The sequence below is a fragment of the Zootoca vivipara genome, chromosome 2 (genome assembly GCF_965207765.1).
Source record: "Zootoca vivipara chromosome 2, rZooViv2.hap1.1, whole genome shotgun sequence".
In the NCBI taxonomy this organism is placed as follows: domain Eukaryota; kingdom Metazoa; phylum Chordata; class Lepidosauria; order Squamata; family Lacertidae; genus Zootoca; species Zootoca vivipara.
This window is the reverse complement of record NC_142584.1, coordinates 118,284,927-118,297,371: the sequence shown is the minus strand read 5'-3', so window position 1 is coordinate 118,297,371 and position 12,445 is coordinate 118,284,927. Positions and strand designations below refer to the sequence as shown.

Sequence of the window (12,445 nt, the reverse complement as noted above, 5' to 3'; positions counted from 1 at the left end):
CATTCATGGTAGACTTTTCGGCATCTACTGAAGACATTCTTATTTAGAAAGCCCTACTCAGATGTTTATAAAGCTTGTGGGAGTTTTAATTTGTTTTCATTGTGGTTTTAAATAAAATGATAATTTTATTGCTTTATCGTTTCGGAAACTGCTTTGAGGTTTTTTCTACAAACAAAGTGGAATGTAAATTTTATGAAATAATCAAATTCAATAAATTCCAACAAGTGTTATTTATCATGTGTGAAGCTACATTTAAATGAGAAGTACTGTGGTTCCATTACTGCTGCACTGCAGTTCAGCTATAAAATAATATTTTTAGAGTCAAGTGCTGTCTTTAGTTTTTGTTGTCAGGTGCTCCTTTGTATTCAGATCAGGCCTCAATATGATAATGTAGCACTTGGGAAGGAAGATGCAGCCCAGAAGCCCAGCACTGGAGGCCAAGATGCAGAAGACCTGCACAGCCACCATGTACTTCCCCTTGGTGCTCAGGTAGGTGGGAACAAAGGACACCCAAACACTGCAGAAGACCAGCATGCTGAAGGTGATCAGCTTGGCTTCATTGAAGGCCCCAGGCAGATTCCTGGCTAGGAAAGCCACCGTGAAGCAGATGGCAGCCAGGAAGCCCATGTAGCCGAGGGAACCATAAAACATGGCAATAGACCCTTCGTTGCATTGCAGGATGATCTCTCCAGGCTGAGACTGCATGTCAGACTCCGGGAAAGGGGGAGAGATGGCCAGCCAGATGGTGCAGATCACAACTTGGACACTGGAGCAGGAAACGACAATGGAGTTGGCCAGAGTCTTCCCCAGCCATCTCCTCACTTTGTTTCCTGGTTTTGTGGCCAAGAAGGCCAGCACCACAGTGATGGTTTTAGCCAGTAGAGAAGACACAGCAAATGAGAAGATGATGCTGAAGGCTGTTTGTCGGAGAAGGCAGGTCAGCTTCCTTGGCCAGCCAATGAAGAGGAAGGAGGACAAAAAGGAGAGCAAGAGAGAGACAAGGAGGATGTAGGAGAGATCCCGATTGTTGGCTTTGACAATGGGAGTTTCCAGGAATCTAATGAAGATTCCTAAGACAAAGCTTGTGATTAAAAATAAGAGGAGGGCAATTGAAACCAAGAGGATCCCCAGTGTGTCTTCATAGGCTAGGAACGTGATGATCTTGGGGACACATTGATCTTGGTCCTTGCTCGGATGCTCATCTTCTGGACATTTGTTGCAATGGTCTGCATCTGCAATGAGCAAGAGTGACCACCATCATGGTATCTGTGTTCCATCTATAATATTGATCTATATTCTTCAAGATTCCATGGAACATCATTCTGGGTGGCAGCTTAGACCCAAAGCATAGAATTTTCCGAATTATGCAAATGAGACTCCAAGGTGCACATTGGGTTTTCACCCTCCCTGTGCTTACTTCTACTGAAGATGCACCTTTTGGTCCAGACTTTTATGGTTGGTGGGACATGCCACCAACTGTCATGCCACCATACCTGCCAAGTTGCTGTCAGAGAAATAAGGGACTGGGTCAGAAATAGCAGACCGGAAGTAGCGCTGCCGCCATTTTGGAACTGGGCGGAGCATGCTCAGAAGTGACTTTTGATGCTGCTTTGCCCAGTTCCAAAATGGCCGCCGTGCCAGAAGTTGCACTGCAGCCATTTTGGAACTGGGCAGAGCAGCATCAAAAATTGCTGCTGAGCATGCTCCGCCCAGTTCCAAAATGGCCGCCACGCCAGAATAAACCGAGGAAAAACAAACAAAAAAATCCGTTTTTTCAGCTAGGAACAGCTGGAAAAACAGGGATTTCCCGGGGAAAACGGGAGACTTGGCAGCTATGCATGCCACACATTGCTTTTCATGCCCACCTCCTCCCCCAAGATCATCGATCCAGCTAATTAATCCTGAAGCTAGCATTTGTTTTTCTAATCTCCAGAAATAAGGAAGCATCACACCTCACACTTTCTGGAAATTAAACAAACATACAGAAAACATCCCAGGTGAGGTCTGTGCTCCCCTGAAAGGGCTTCCTTTCTCCCTGGCATCCCTTACCTTCCCGAGTGGAGAATGTGCCTTCCGCACATGGTGCACAAGCATAGCAGCACAATGGCTTTCCTTCCTGAATCACTCTGACGTATCCTGGGTGACAGCTTTTGGTGCACTGTGACTGTGGCAAGGTCTAACCATAAAGAGAAGGAAAAGTGTTAGAAGTGTATCAGTAAAGCTACCGAACTGAGTCAAAGACATAGAAAAGGCATCGCCTTATTTCACGAGCAAATGACTTCAGTTTCTTAGGTGTGCCCGTCACGATTCTCAGAATGGCCAGTTGTCCTTCAGAAGCTGCATTCACTAGTTTCCCACTTTTAGTTAGTGAATAAATTTTCTTAACTGATTTCAGCCTTTGGTCATATCTAATTAATTACCTAGTGTTAGCATCTGTCTGAGTTTCCCTACACATCTCCTCTTTTGGGGGCCCTGTATGCATTTTACAAGAAATGTTCAGGTTTGGGGTTTTTATAAGAAATTATTATTATTATTATTATTATTATTATTATTATTATTATTATTATTGGGGGTGGGGCACTGTGCTCTGGAGTTAAAAATGCTTTATCAGAGCGAGGCTGTCGCAGTGAAGATCAAGTAGGAGCTTGGGTCCTGTTTCTGCTCAGGCTTATTATTATTATTATTATTTTATTTATTTATACCCCGCCCATCTGGCTGGGTTTCCCCCGCCACTCTGGGCGGCTTCCAACAAATACCAAAATACATGAAAATATCACAGATTAAAAACTTCCCTAAACAGGGCTGCCTTTAGGTGTTTTCTAAATGTCAGGTAGTTGTTTATCTCCATGACCTCCGATGGGAGGGTGTTCCACAGGGTGGGCGCCACTACCAAAAAGGCCCTCTGCCTGGTTCCCTGTAGCTTTGCTTCTCGCAGTGAGGGAACCGCCAGAAGGCCCATGGCACTGGATCTAAGTGTCTGGGCTGAACGATGGGGGTGGAGATGCTCCTTCAGGTATATAGGACCAAGGCCGTTTAGGGCTTTAAAGGTCAGCACCAACACTTTGAATTGTGCTCGGAAACGTACTGGGAGCCAATGCAGGTCTTTCAAGACCGGTGTTATGTGGTCTCGGCGGCCGCTCCCAGTCACTAGTCTAGCTGCCGCATTCTGGATTAATTGCAGTTTCCGGGTCACCTTCAAAGGTAGCCCCACGTAGAGTGCATTGCAGTAGTCCAAGCAGGAGATAACTAGAGCATGCACCACTCTGGCGAGACAGTCTGCAGGCAGGTAGGGTCTCATCCTGCATACCAGATGGAGCTGGTAGACAGCTGCCCTGGACACAGAATTAACCTGTGCCTCAATGGACAGCTGTGAGTCCAAAATGACTCCCAGGCTGTGCACCTGGTCCTTCAAGGGCACAGTTATCCCATTCAGGACCAGGGAGTCCCCCGCCCCCGCCCACCCACTGTCCCCCCAAAACAGTACTTATGTCTTGTCAGGATTCAACCTCAATCTGTTAACCGCCATCCATCCTCCAACCGCCTCCAGACACTCACACAGGACCTTCACTGCCTTCACTGGTTCTGATTAAAAAGAGAGGTAGAGCTGGGTATCATCCGCATACTGATGAACACCCAACCTAAACCCCCTGATGATCTCTCCCAGCAGCTTCATATAGATGTTAAAAAGCATGGGGGAGAGGACGGAACCCTGAGGCACCCCACAAGTGAAAGCCCAGGGGTCTGAACACTCATCCCCCACCACCACTTTCTGGACACGGCCCAGGAGGAAGGAGCGGAACCACTGTATGACAGTGCCCCCAGCTCCCAAGCCCTCTAGACGGTCCAGAAGGATGTTATGGTCGATGGTGTCAAAAGCTGCTGAGAGATCCAGCAGGACCAGGAAACAGCTCTCACCTTTGTCCCTAGCCCGCCAGAAGATCATCAACCAGCGCGAGCAGGGCAGTTTCAGTCCCATGCCTGGCGGTTGCTGGCAGTTGCTTGGCCCTGGGAAGCCTGGGCATGGGTTTGAGCTGCAGCCGCTGCCAGCCCAAGCCAGGGAAAGAGGTGTGTAGGCACCCCCCACCTGGGTGCCTCTTTTGCAGGCTTGGGCTAGCAGCTGCTGGGGTTGTCCTCTTCTTTTCTCTTCAAGATATGGCAACCCTTTACCTCTCTTTTATTACCCAACAAATCGCTTGAGTGCATGGCTTTCCACCTCCCCTCATGAATTTCCTTTTATTTATGAAATGTTTATATACCACTGTCTCACAAAAGATCAGGATGTTGTATAGACATGCTATGTTCTCAAGCCTACATGTACCTATTTATAAACACATACACATGTCCTTTTATATATGTCTTGTATTCAAATAGCTTCCTATTAGGAAACCTTTTGGATTTTATTGGTATTTGGCATATGCTTAAAAACATTGCAACATGTAATAGGTCTTACAGAGTGATCAACATTCTTAAATTCTCCATCCATGGCTTTCCTCACCTGGGTAAATCCCTCGAGCCGCACAATGGCATCCCGGTCAATGTGGAACCTGGTTTCTGAGGATGCCTGCCGCTCTAGACTCCCAATTTTCACTAAAGCCACTGAAGTGTTGGGCCACACAATCCAGGTCAAAATATCAAGGCTGGCTGCCAGTTCCCCATCCTTGTCCAAATACATGCCATCCATGGAAGTATTGTAACACTCAAAGTTACTTAGGAAAGGGTGGAACTAAAATGGGACATAGAGAAAATAAATAAAGGTTATTCCAGTGCTGCCCATTTGGGGATAAATTTCCCTTCTTCATTCAGACAACACAGAGAACAGAGTAGCCATAGCACAGACAGGAATCCTCGCATCAGGAGATCTATCTGGGGGCAGGAATGGACCCCCTGAGACTTCCCTTGGCTAGGTGGATAGTACCTATGTCATTGTCCTGGAGCTTGAGGAACAGTAGACACAAAGATGCCCAAAGATTTTGGAAGGGTTTCTCACCTGTAAGGGGGAAGGCTTATAGGGAACAGCCTCCACTCATCAGATCGAGTTCCTCTCAGAGCAGTAAGTCCAGCAGCGGATCAGATTACAGGAGGCAGGAAGCAGATAGTGAGGGAAAAGGCTACAGCAGCGTCAAAGAGCCTCCACTCCGAGTGGAGAGGGAGGCAGAGGGGCAGGAAATGAAGGGAAAGCAGTCAGGAGGACGGCCCTCTGCCCCCCCCCCCATGCCTGAAGTGAGCCGAACAGCACCCCGTAGTACAAGGGGGAGGCGCTTTGGCGTTCCCAAGCTGTTATGTTGGGCGTGAAAGAGAAAGAAGCCATTGCGAGGTTCTGATTCAGACTAAGCAGACATATTTTCCATAGACTTTGCACTGTAAATAGAATGCACCATAATAAACACCTTAAGACAAGTAGGCGTGGAACGTCGTTACTCAAAAGTAGCCGCAAAAACCTGTGACATCACCAATCAGGATTTGTTTGTTTTTTGCGGGTTGCGGATGACATTACCATAGAAAAAGCAACAACCTTTTCTTATTTTTCTACCCCATGGTGGAGGAACTTCTGAGGCTGCCAAATTTAGTGTTTGTATATGTAATAATAATACCTTTATTGTCAATGTACAACTTGTGTACAATGAAATTAACTGATCCTCCCCACCACCACCACAAACAGTCAATCCCAGTGCACTCTGTGTGCTTGTCACACAACACACTAACTCCTAAAGTCAGTTGCAAGCTCGATGTTTACCAGCTCTCTGCGTGAGTTGGTGTAGTCTGCTCCTCGCACCACATTGTGCAAACACATCCATACACATATAGTTCCAAATAGCACACACCCTTCTCAGGAGCTCAAAGCCGCAGCGTGTGAATGTGCCGTCATCTTGTGGCAGAAAATTATGAATGGGAACAGGGGATCATCACAGACATATCTTATAAGGAGAACAGGAAGACAGTTTTGGAATTAAATTACGTTGTATTACATTGTATTAATTGGAAACAATTCGGCAAGATTTGTAATAATTTGGAAAAATGATGAAAAAATAATAGTTGGGAAATGAAGCAAGAAGCACAGGGTAACAGTGGGGGAATCGCTCAGGTGCCTTCCAACCAGCAGGTGCTTTCCCCATTAAGCCCAAAAAGCAAGCAAGCAAAAGGGAGATAAAGAGAAGAGAGCGGAAGGGAAGGGGCTGTCCATTCAAGCAGCAGGAAGAGTGGAGGGAGCTTTCGAGGCAGTATTGGTATAACTGGTGATCCAGTGCTGAAAAGCCTCCATGGCTGCCTCCCCAGAGTCAGAAGAGTTCTGTTTCTCTGACAACACCAGCAATAACCAGGGGCGGTTGGAATGCAGTGCTAAAAGCTTGATCTCGGGAACCGTTGTGCAAGATTTGGTTACAATCAGAGCAACAAAACATTATCTATATATATATAAACGTAACCCCTTCATGGATCAATGCCTTGTCATGGCGAAGGGGCTTGAATAAGTCAGAGAAGCTATGAGCTATGCCATACAGGGCCACCCAAGATGGACAGGTCATAGTGGAGAGTTTTGACTAAACGTGATCCACCTGGAGAAGGAACTGGCAAGCCACTCCAGTATCCCTGCCAAGAAAACTCCATGGACAAAGACAACAGGCATATAAAAGTTATGACGCTGGAAGATGAGCCCCTCAGGTCGGAAGGCGTCCAACATGCTACTGAGGAAGAGCGGAGGACAAGTACAAGTAGATTCAGAGCTGATGAAGCGGCTGGGCCAAAGCCGAAAGGACGCTCAGTTGCGGATATGCCTCGAAGCGAAAGGAAAGTCCGATGCTGTAAAGAAAAATATTGCATAGGAACCTGGAATGTAAGAACCATGAGTGGAGGTAAGCTGGATGTGGTAAAAAATGAGATGACAAGAATAAATATTGACATCCTGGGCATCAGTGAACTAAAATGGAAGGGAATGGGCGAATTCAGTTCGGGTGACTATCATATCTACTACTGTGGGCAAGAATCCTGTAGCAGAAATGGAGTGGCCCTCATAGTCAAAAAAGAGTGGCAAAATCTGTAATGGGATGCAATCTCAAAAATGACAGAATGATCTCGATACGAATCCAAGGCAGACCTTTTAACATCACGGTAATCCAAGTTTATGCACCAACTACCGCTGCTGAAGAAAGTGAAATTGACCAATTCTATGAAGACCTACAACACCTTCTAGAAATGACACCAAAGAAGGATGTTCTTCTCATTACAGGGGATTGGAATGCTAAAGTAGGGAATCAAGAGATAAAAGGAACAACTGGCAAGTTTGGCCTTGGAGTTCAAAATGAAGCAGGGCAAAGGCTAATAGAGTTCTGTCAAGAGAACAAGCTGGTCATCACAAACACTCTCTTCCAACAACACAAGAGACGACTCTACACATGGATATCACCAAATGGGCAGCATCGAAATCAGATTGATTATATTCTCTGCAGCCAAAGATGGAGAAGCTCTATACAGTCAGCAAAAACAAGACCTGGAGCTGACTGTAACTCAGATCATCAGCTTCTTATAGCAAAATTCCAGCTTAAACTGAAGAAAGTAGGAAAAACCACTGGGCCAGTAAGATACAATCTGAATCAAATCCCTTATGAATACACAGTGGAAGTGAGGAACAGGTTTAAGGATTTAGATTTGGTGGACAGAGTGCCTGAAGAACTATGGATGGAGGCTCGTAACATTATACAGGAGGCAGCAACGAAAACCATCCCAAGGAAAAGGAAATGCAAGAAAGCAAAATGGCTATCCAACGAGGCCTTACAAATAGCGGAGGAGAGGAGGCAAGCAAAATGCAAGGGAGATAGGGAAAGATACAGGAAACTGAATGCAGATTTCCAAAAAACAGCAAGGAGAGACAAGAGGGTCTTCTTAAATGAGCAATGCAAAGAAATAGAGGAAAACAATAGAATGGGGAAAACCAGAGATCTGTTCAAGAAAATTGGAGATATGAAAGGAACATTTCGTACAAAGATTACCATAATCAAGGACAAAAGTGGTAAGGACCTAACAGAAGCAGAAGACATCAAGAAGAGGTGGCAGGAATACACAGAGGAATTATACCAGAAAGATATGGAGGTCTCGTACACCCCAGGTAGTGTGGTTGCTGACCTTGAGCCAGACATCTTGGAGAGTGAAGTCAAATGGGTCTTAGAAAGCACTGCTAATAACAAGGCCAGTGGAAGTGATGATATTCCAGCTGAACTATTTAAAATTTTAAAAGATGATGCTGTTAAGGTGCTACACCCAATATGCCAGCAAGTTTGGAAAACTCAGCAATGGCCAGAGGATTGGAGAAGATCAGTCTACATCCCAATTCCAAAGAAGGGCAGTGCCAAAGAATGCTCCAACTACCGCACAATTGCGCTCATTTCACATGCTAGCAAGGTTATGCTTAAAATTCTACAAGGCAGGCTTAAGCAGTATGTGGATCGAGAACTCCCAGAAGTGCAAGCTGGATTTCGAAAGGGCAGAGGAACCAGAGACCAAATAGCAAACATGCGCTGGATTATGGAGAAAGCTAGAGAGTTCCAGAAAAACGTCTACTTCTTCTTCATTGACTATGCAAAAGCCTTTGACTGTGTCGACCACAGCAAACTATGGCAAGTTCTTAAAGAAATGGGAGTGCCTGATCACCTCATCTGTCTCCTGAGAAATCTCTATGTGGGACAAGAAGCTACAGTTAGAACTGGATATGGAACAACTGATTGGTTCAAAATTGGGAAAGGAGTACGACAAGGCTGTATATTGTCTCCCTGCTTATTTAACTTATATGCAGAATTCATCATGCGAAAGGCCGGACTAGATGAATCCCAAGCCGGAATTAAGATTGCCGGAAGAAATATCAACAACCTCAGATATGCAGATGACACAACCTTGATGGCAGAAAGCGAGGAGGAATTAAAGAACCTTTTAATGAGGGTGAAAGAGGAGAGCGCAAAATATGGTCTGAAGCTCAACATCAAAAAAACCAAGATCATGGCCACTGGTCCCATCACCTCCTGGCAAATAGAAGGGGAAGAAATGGAGGCAGTGAGAGATTTTACTTTCTTGGGCTCCTTGATCACTGCAGATGGTGACAGCAGTCAGGAAATTAAAAGACGCCTGCTTCTTGGGAGAAAAGCAATGACAAACCTAGACAGCATCTTAAAAAGCAGAGACATCACCTTGCCAACAAAGGTCCGTATAGTTAAAGCTATGGTTTTCCCAGTAGTGATGTATGGAAGTGAGAGCTGGACCATAAAGAAGGCTGATCGTCGAAGAATTGATGCTTTTGAATTATGGTGCTGGAGGAGACTCTTGAGAGTCCCATGGACTGCTAGAAGATCAAACCTATCCATTCTTAAGGAAATCAGTTCTCGAAGCTACGAACATGAGTTTGACCAAACTGCGGGAGGCAGTGCAAGACAGGAGTGCCTGGCATGCTATGGTCCATGGGGTCACGAAGAGTCGGACACGACTAAACGACTAAACAACAACAACAACAACACACACACACACACACAGAGAGAGAGAGAGAGAGAGAGAGAGAGAACCTGCTCCCGGAGTTCAAGATCTAGGTTCTAGGTTTTGGAAGGAGGCACAGTGGAGACTGGTATCTTTATGCATATAATACATATATTTCAGTGGAGCAATCAGTGATGGAAAAGGGAATACCTGCCATGGCTGTAGCCTCTGTAGCCTCTGCCCGTCTCCTCCACCCATCATTGCCACCTGCTTGGATCTGGATGAGTAAGCAGCATTTAAGGCATGTGCCACAGCATACACACTGCTGTAGATGTTGTAGTTGTTTGGAGAAAGACTCTGCTTGAGGACATCCGGGGGCAATTCCCCTTTTTGTTCACATCTCCGACGTTCTTTTGCAGACAACATGTGCTTTGAAAAGAAACAATCAAACACTTCCCTCCAGTAAGGAACTAAGCGACTGAAGTCAAAATGGTCATGTTTTAGGGCAATCTCTGTCTGAATTAAGAAGGAAAAAACCCAGTGGCGGTGCTGGAAATGTAACTTCCAGTCAGACAACATTGGGGTGATGTCCCACAAAGCTGTTGTGATCCAGACTTTGCCCTCAATGGACTGTAGCCACAATGTGAGTATTTGATTTACAAAGAATATTCCACTGAAGAAAGAACGAGTCTCTGCATAATGAACAAATAAACTGACTTTTTTCCATGTGAGAAATGAATCAACCTGAATTTTCACTTCATACTGAGTCATTTCTGGGATTCTGTATGAGACGGCAACACAAATCCCATTTGAGGTGAGCATAGGGGTCAAGGACCTCAGGAACCTTTCTCCATTGTCATTGTCTGGAGCAAAGAGACCGATCCACGTCCATCTGAAATGCAGGAGCAACTTGACAATCCCTGTGTATTGGTGATCATCTTTGGGTAGCATTCGGTAGAAAAAAGGGAGCCGAGTTTTGTCATTGATGTCATGGGAGACAAATCCATAACTCACCTGCATGGGGATGGAAGAGAAAAGTGTCTTGCTTGGCTTTCTTTGAATCCCCTTGTATGCATCTCTCATCTCCATATCACAGAATTTCCATATCAAGTATATATATATCTTTATTAATAGTGAAATTGTGCCAGGAACAATCCTAACCAGGTTTGCTAAGAAGCAAGTCTTATAGAATTTTTTGGGAATTAGCCCCAGGTAAATTGGATTCTGTTGCAGCCTTGGGCTACACTAGGTGACCAAACCCTAGTCATACTAACATTATGTCAATAGACTCTCTGTTGCATTCATTCTGTGTGGATTGGAGCGAAATTCAACACCCTGTAATCTAGAAGGATTTAGAAATCTGTAATCTAAAAGGCTGTTGAAAGGACAAATAAAGCTTGAGACTGACAGTACAGTACCTGTGGGATTTTGTAGATCCCCAACATGTTTGAAATATGGACAGCGATTTCAGAATCAGCACCTTCTAGGACAGCCAGCAGTTCATTCTGCCTCCCACACCTGAAGTTTGGAATACTTGCTTGACCGGTATAGAGCAGCTCTACCATGGCGTCGTATGTGATTCTTGTATTGTAATAGTTCTCAAAGATATTGTAGCCGAGGGTGATGTTGGGTAAGAGCCTGGGATTCTGGTTGATCTCGTGGACGGCGAGCAGGAAGGCCAGATTGTGGAGTAAAATTATGTCTTGTCTTCTGCAAGGTATGATAAATGTTGCACCATCACCCTCAATTTAACAACACATGTAACGTTCCACATTCTGCAACATGAAGGGCATTTCCAAGCAATGCAAATTTAGTTGTTGTTTTTAATAATCATTTTTATTAATTTTCCCATTTTAACAATCCAAACAGATCACATCAAATATTCCACATTATACATATACATATCAAATAGTCCAAATATTCTTCCAAATTATACGTTTGGTGGGACTCCCCATGCTTCGAGTCTCTGGAGAGCTCTGATCAACATCATAATCATACTGCAATTCATATTTCTCATAATTCTTATTCCTTCTATTGTTATCCTTCATTCATTTACAGACTCTGAGTTTTTCCACAAGCAAAATAATATGCTTCTGTGTGGATTTTGGGGAACCAAATTTTTGGAATTTGGTTCCCCAATTAGTTCACAGTATCTAATCACACGCTGGTATTCTGCCAAGTCTTTCCAAAGGTCTTTTCATAACAAGCAGACGTTCCTGCCGTCTAACGCCATCTTCACACCGATGAGTCTAAATGTCTGCTTGATTATTTTCCAAACCTGTTGCATCAAAATAGTTTTTCTGGGGGGAGGGGTTACCAAATTAGACTGGAGGTGCAAATATTAAAGCATATTAAAGGTCCCCACATAACTTTTCATTTCTGCAACTCGGTTGGTTTCCAATATGACGGACTTCCAATTTTTCACTGGGTCATGTTGATAAAGATACAGTTTCTGGGAATCCATCCAAGAGTCCAAAGTTTTATCTGAAATCCAGTAGTTAGAGATAACTGTTTCTGTCTGTTGTTAACAAACTGGGGAAACCTTTAATCCCAAGCAAACCGCGAATCAGTCTTAATTACCGTATATTGTATTTCCATTAACATTTCCACAAAGTTTATATTTTTAAAGCAATATTATATCAGTGGATGCCAAAAATTCCAACTTTTCCTTCTCGCTTGCTTTAATAGATGTTAAAACGGTTCTTCTGGGGAGGTTTTGTTAAGTAGATATTAAGGGATGGTAATAAAGAAGGTCTCGCCCCCCTCCCCCCATCGGTTCCGTTCACATACCACTGTCTTTAATGTCTTTGATGTTTTGGTAATCTCCTTGATTGTCTTTCCTCAGTGGCTGGGCTATTTAGCATATTAAATCCCCCTCCTTGTCCGAAGCATGTCCAAAACTTAAATCCAATTATTCATCTTCAGTAACGGAACCTGATGCACTGCGAAGATGGCGTCCAGGAGATTGGCAATCTCAGGCGCTTTCTATCCAGTG

At 44.5% G+C, this 12,445-nt stretch overlaps 1 protein-coding gene across 1 annotated transcript; it reads right to left on the bottom strand.

Annotated features, from left to right (window-relative positions):
* Positions 1-321: 321 nt before the first annotated feature.
* Positions 322-11,118, bottom strand: LOC118080177 (vomeronasal type-2 receptor 26-like). Its single transcript, XM_088663999.1, has 5 exons — positions 10,869-11,118; positions 9,661-10,464; positions 4,496-4,723; positions 2,050-2,176; positions 322-1,232 (listed from the first exon to the last, which is right to left on the bottom strand). The coding sequence occupies exons 1-5, from the start codon at positions 11,013-11,015 to the stop codon at positions 322-324; spliced, it is 2,217 nt and encodes a 738-aa protein (XP_088520125.1). The 5' UTR covers positions 11,016-11,118.
* Positions 11,119-12,445: the final 1,327 nt, after the last annotated feature.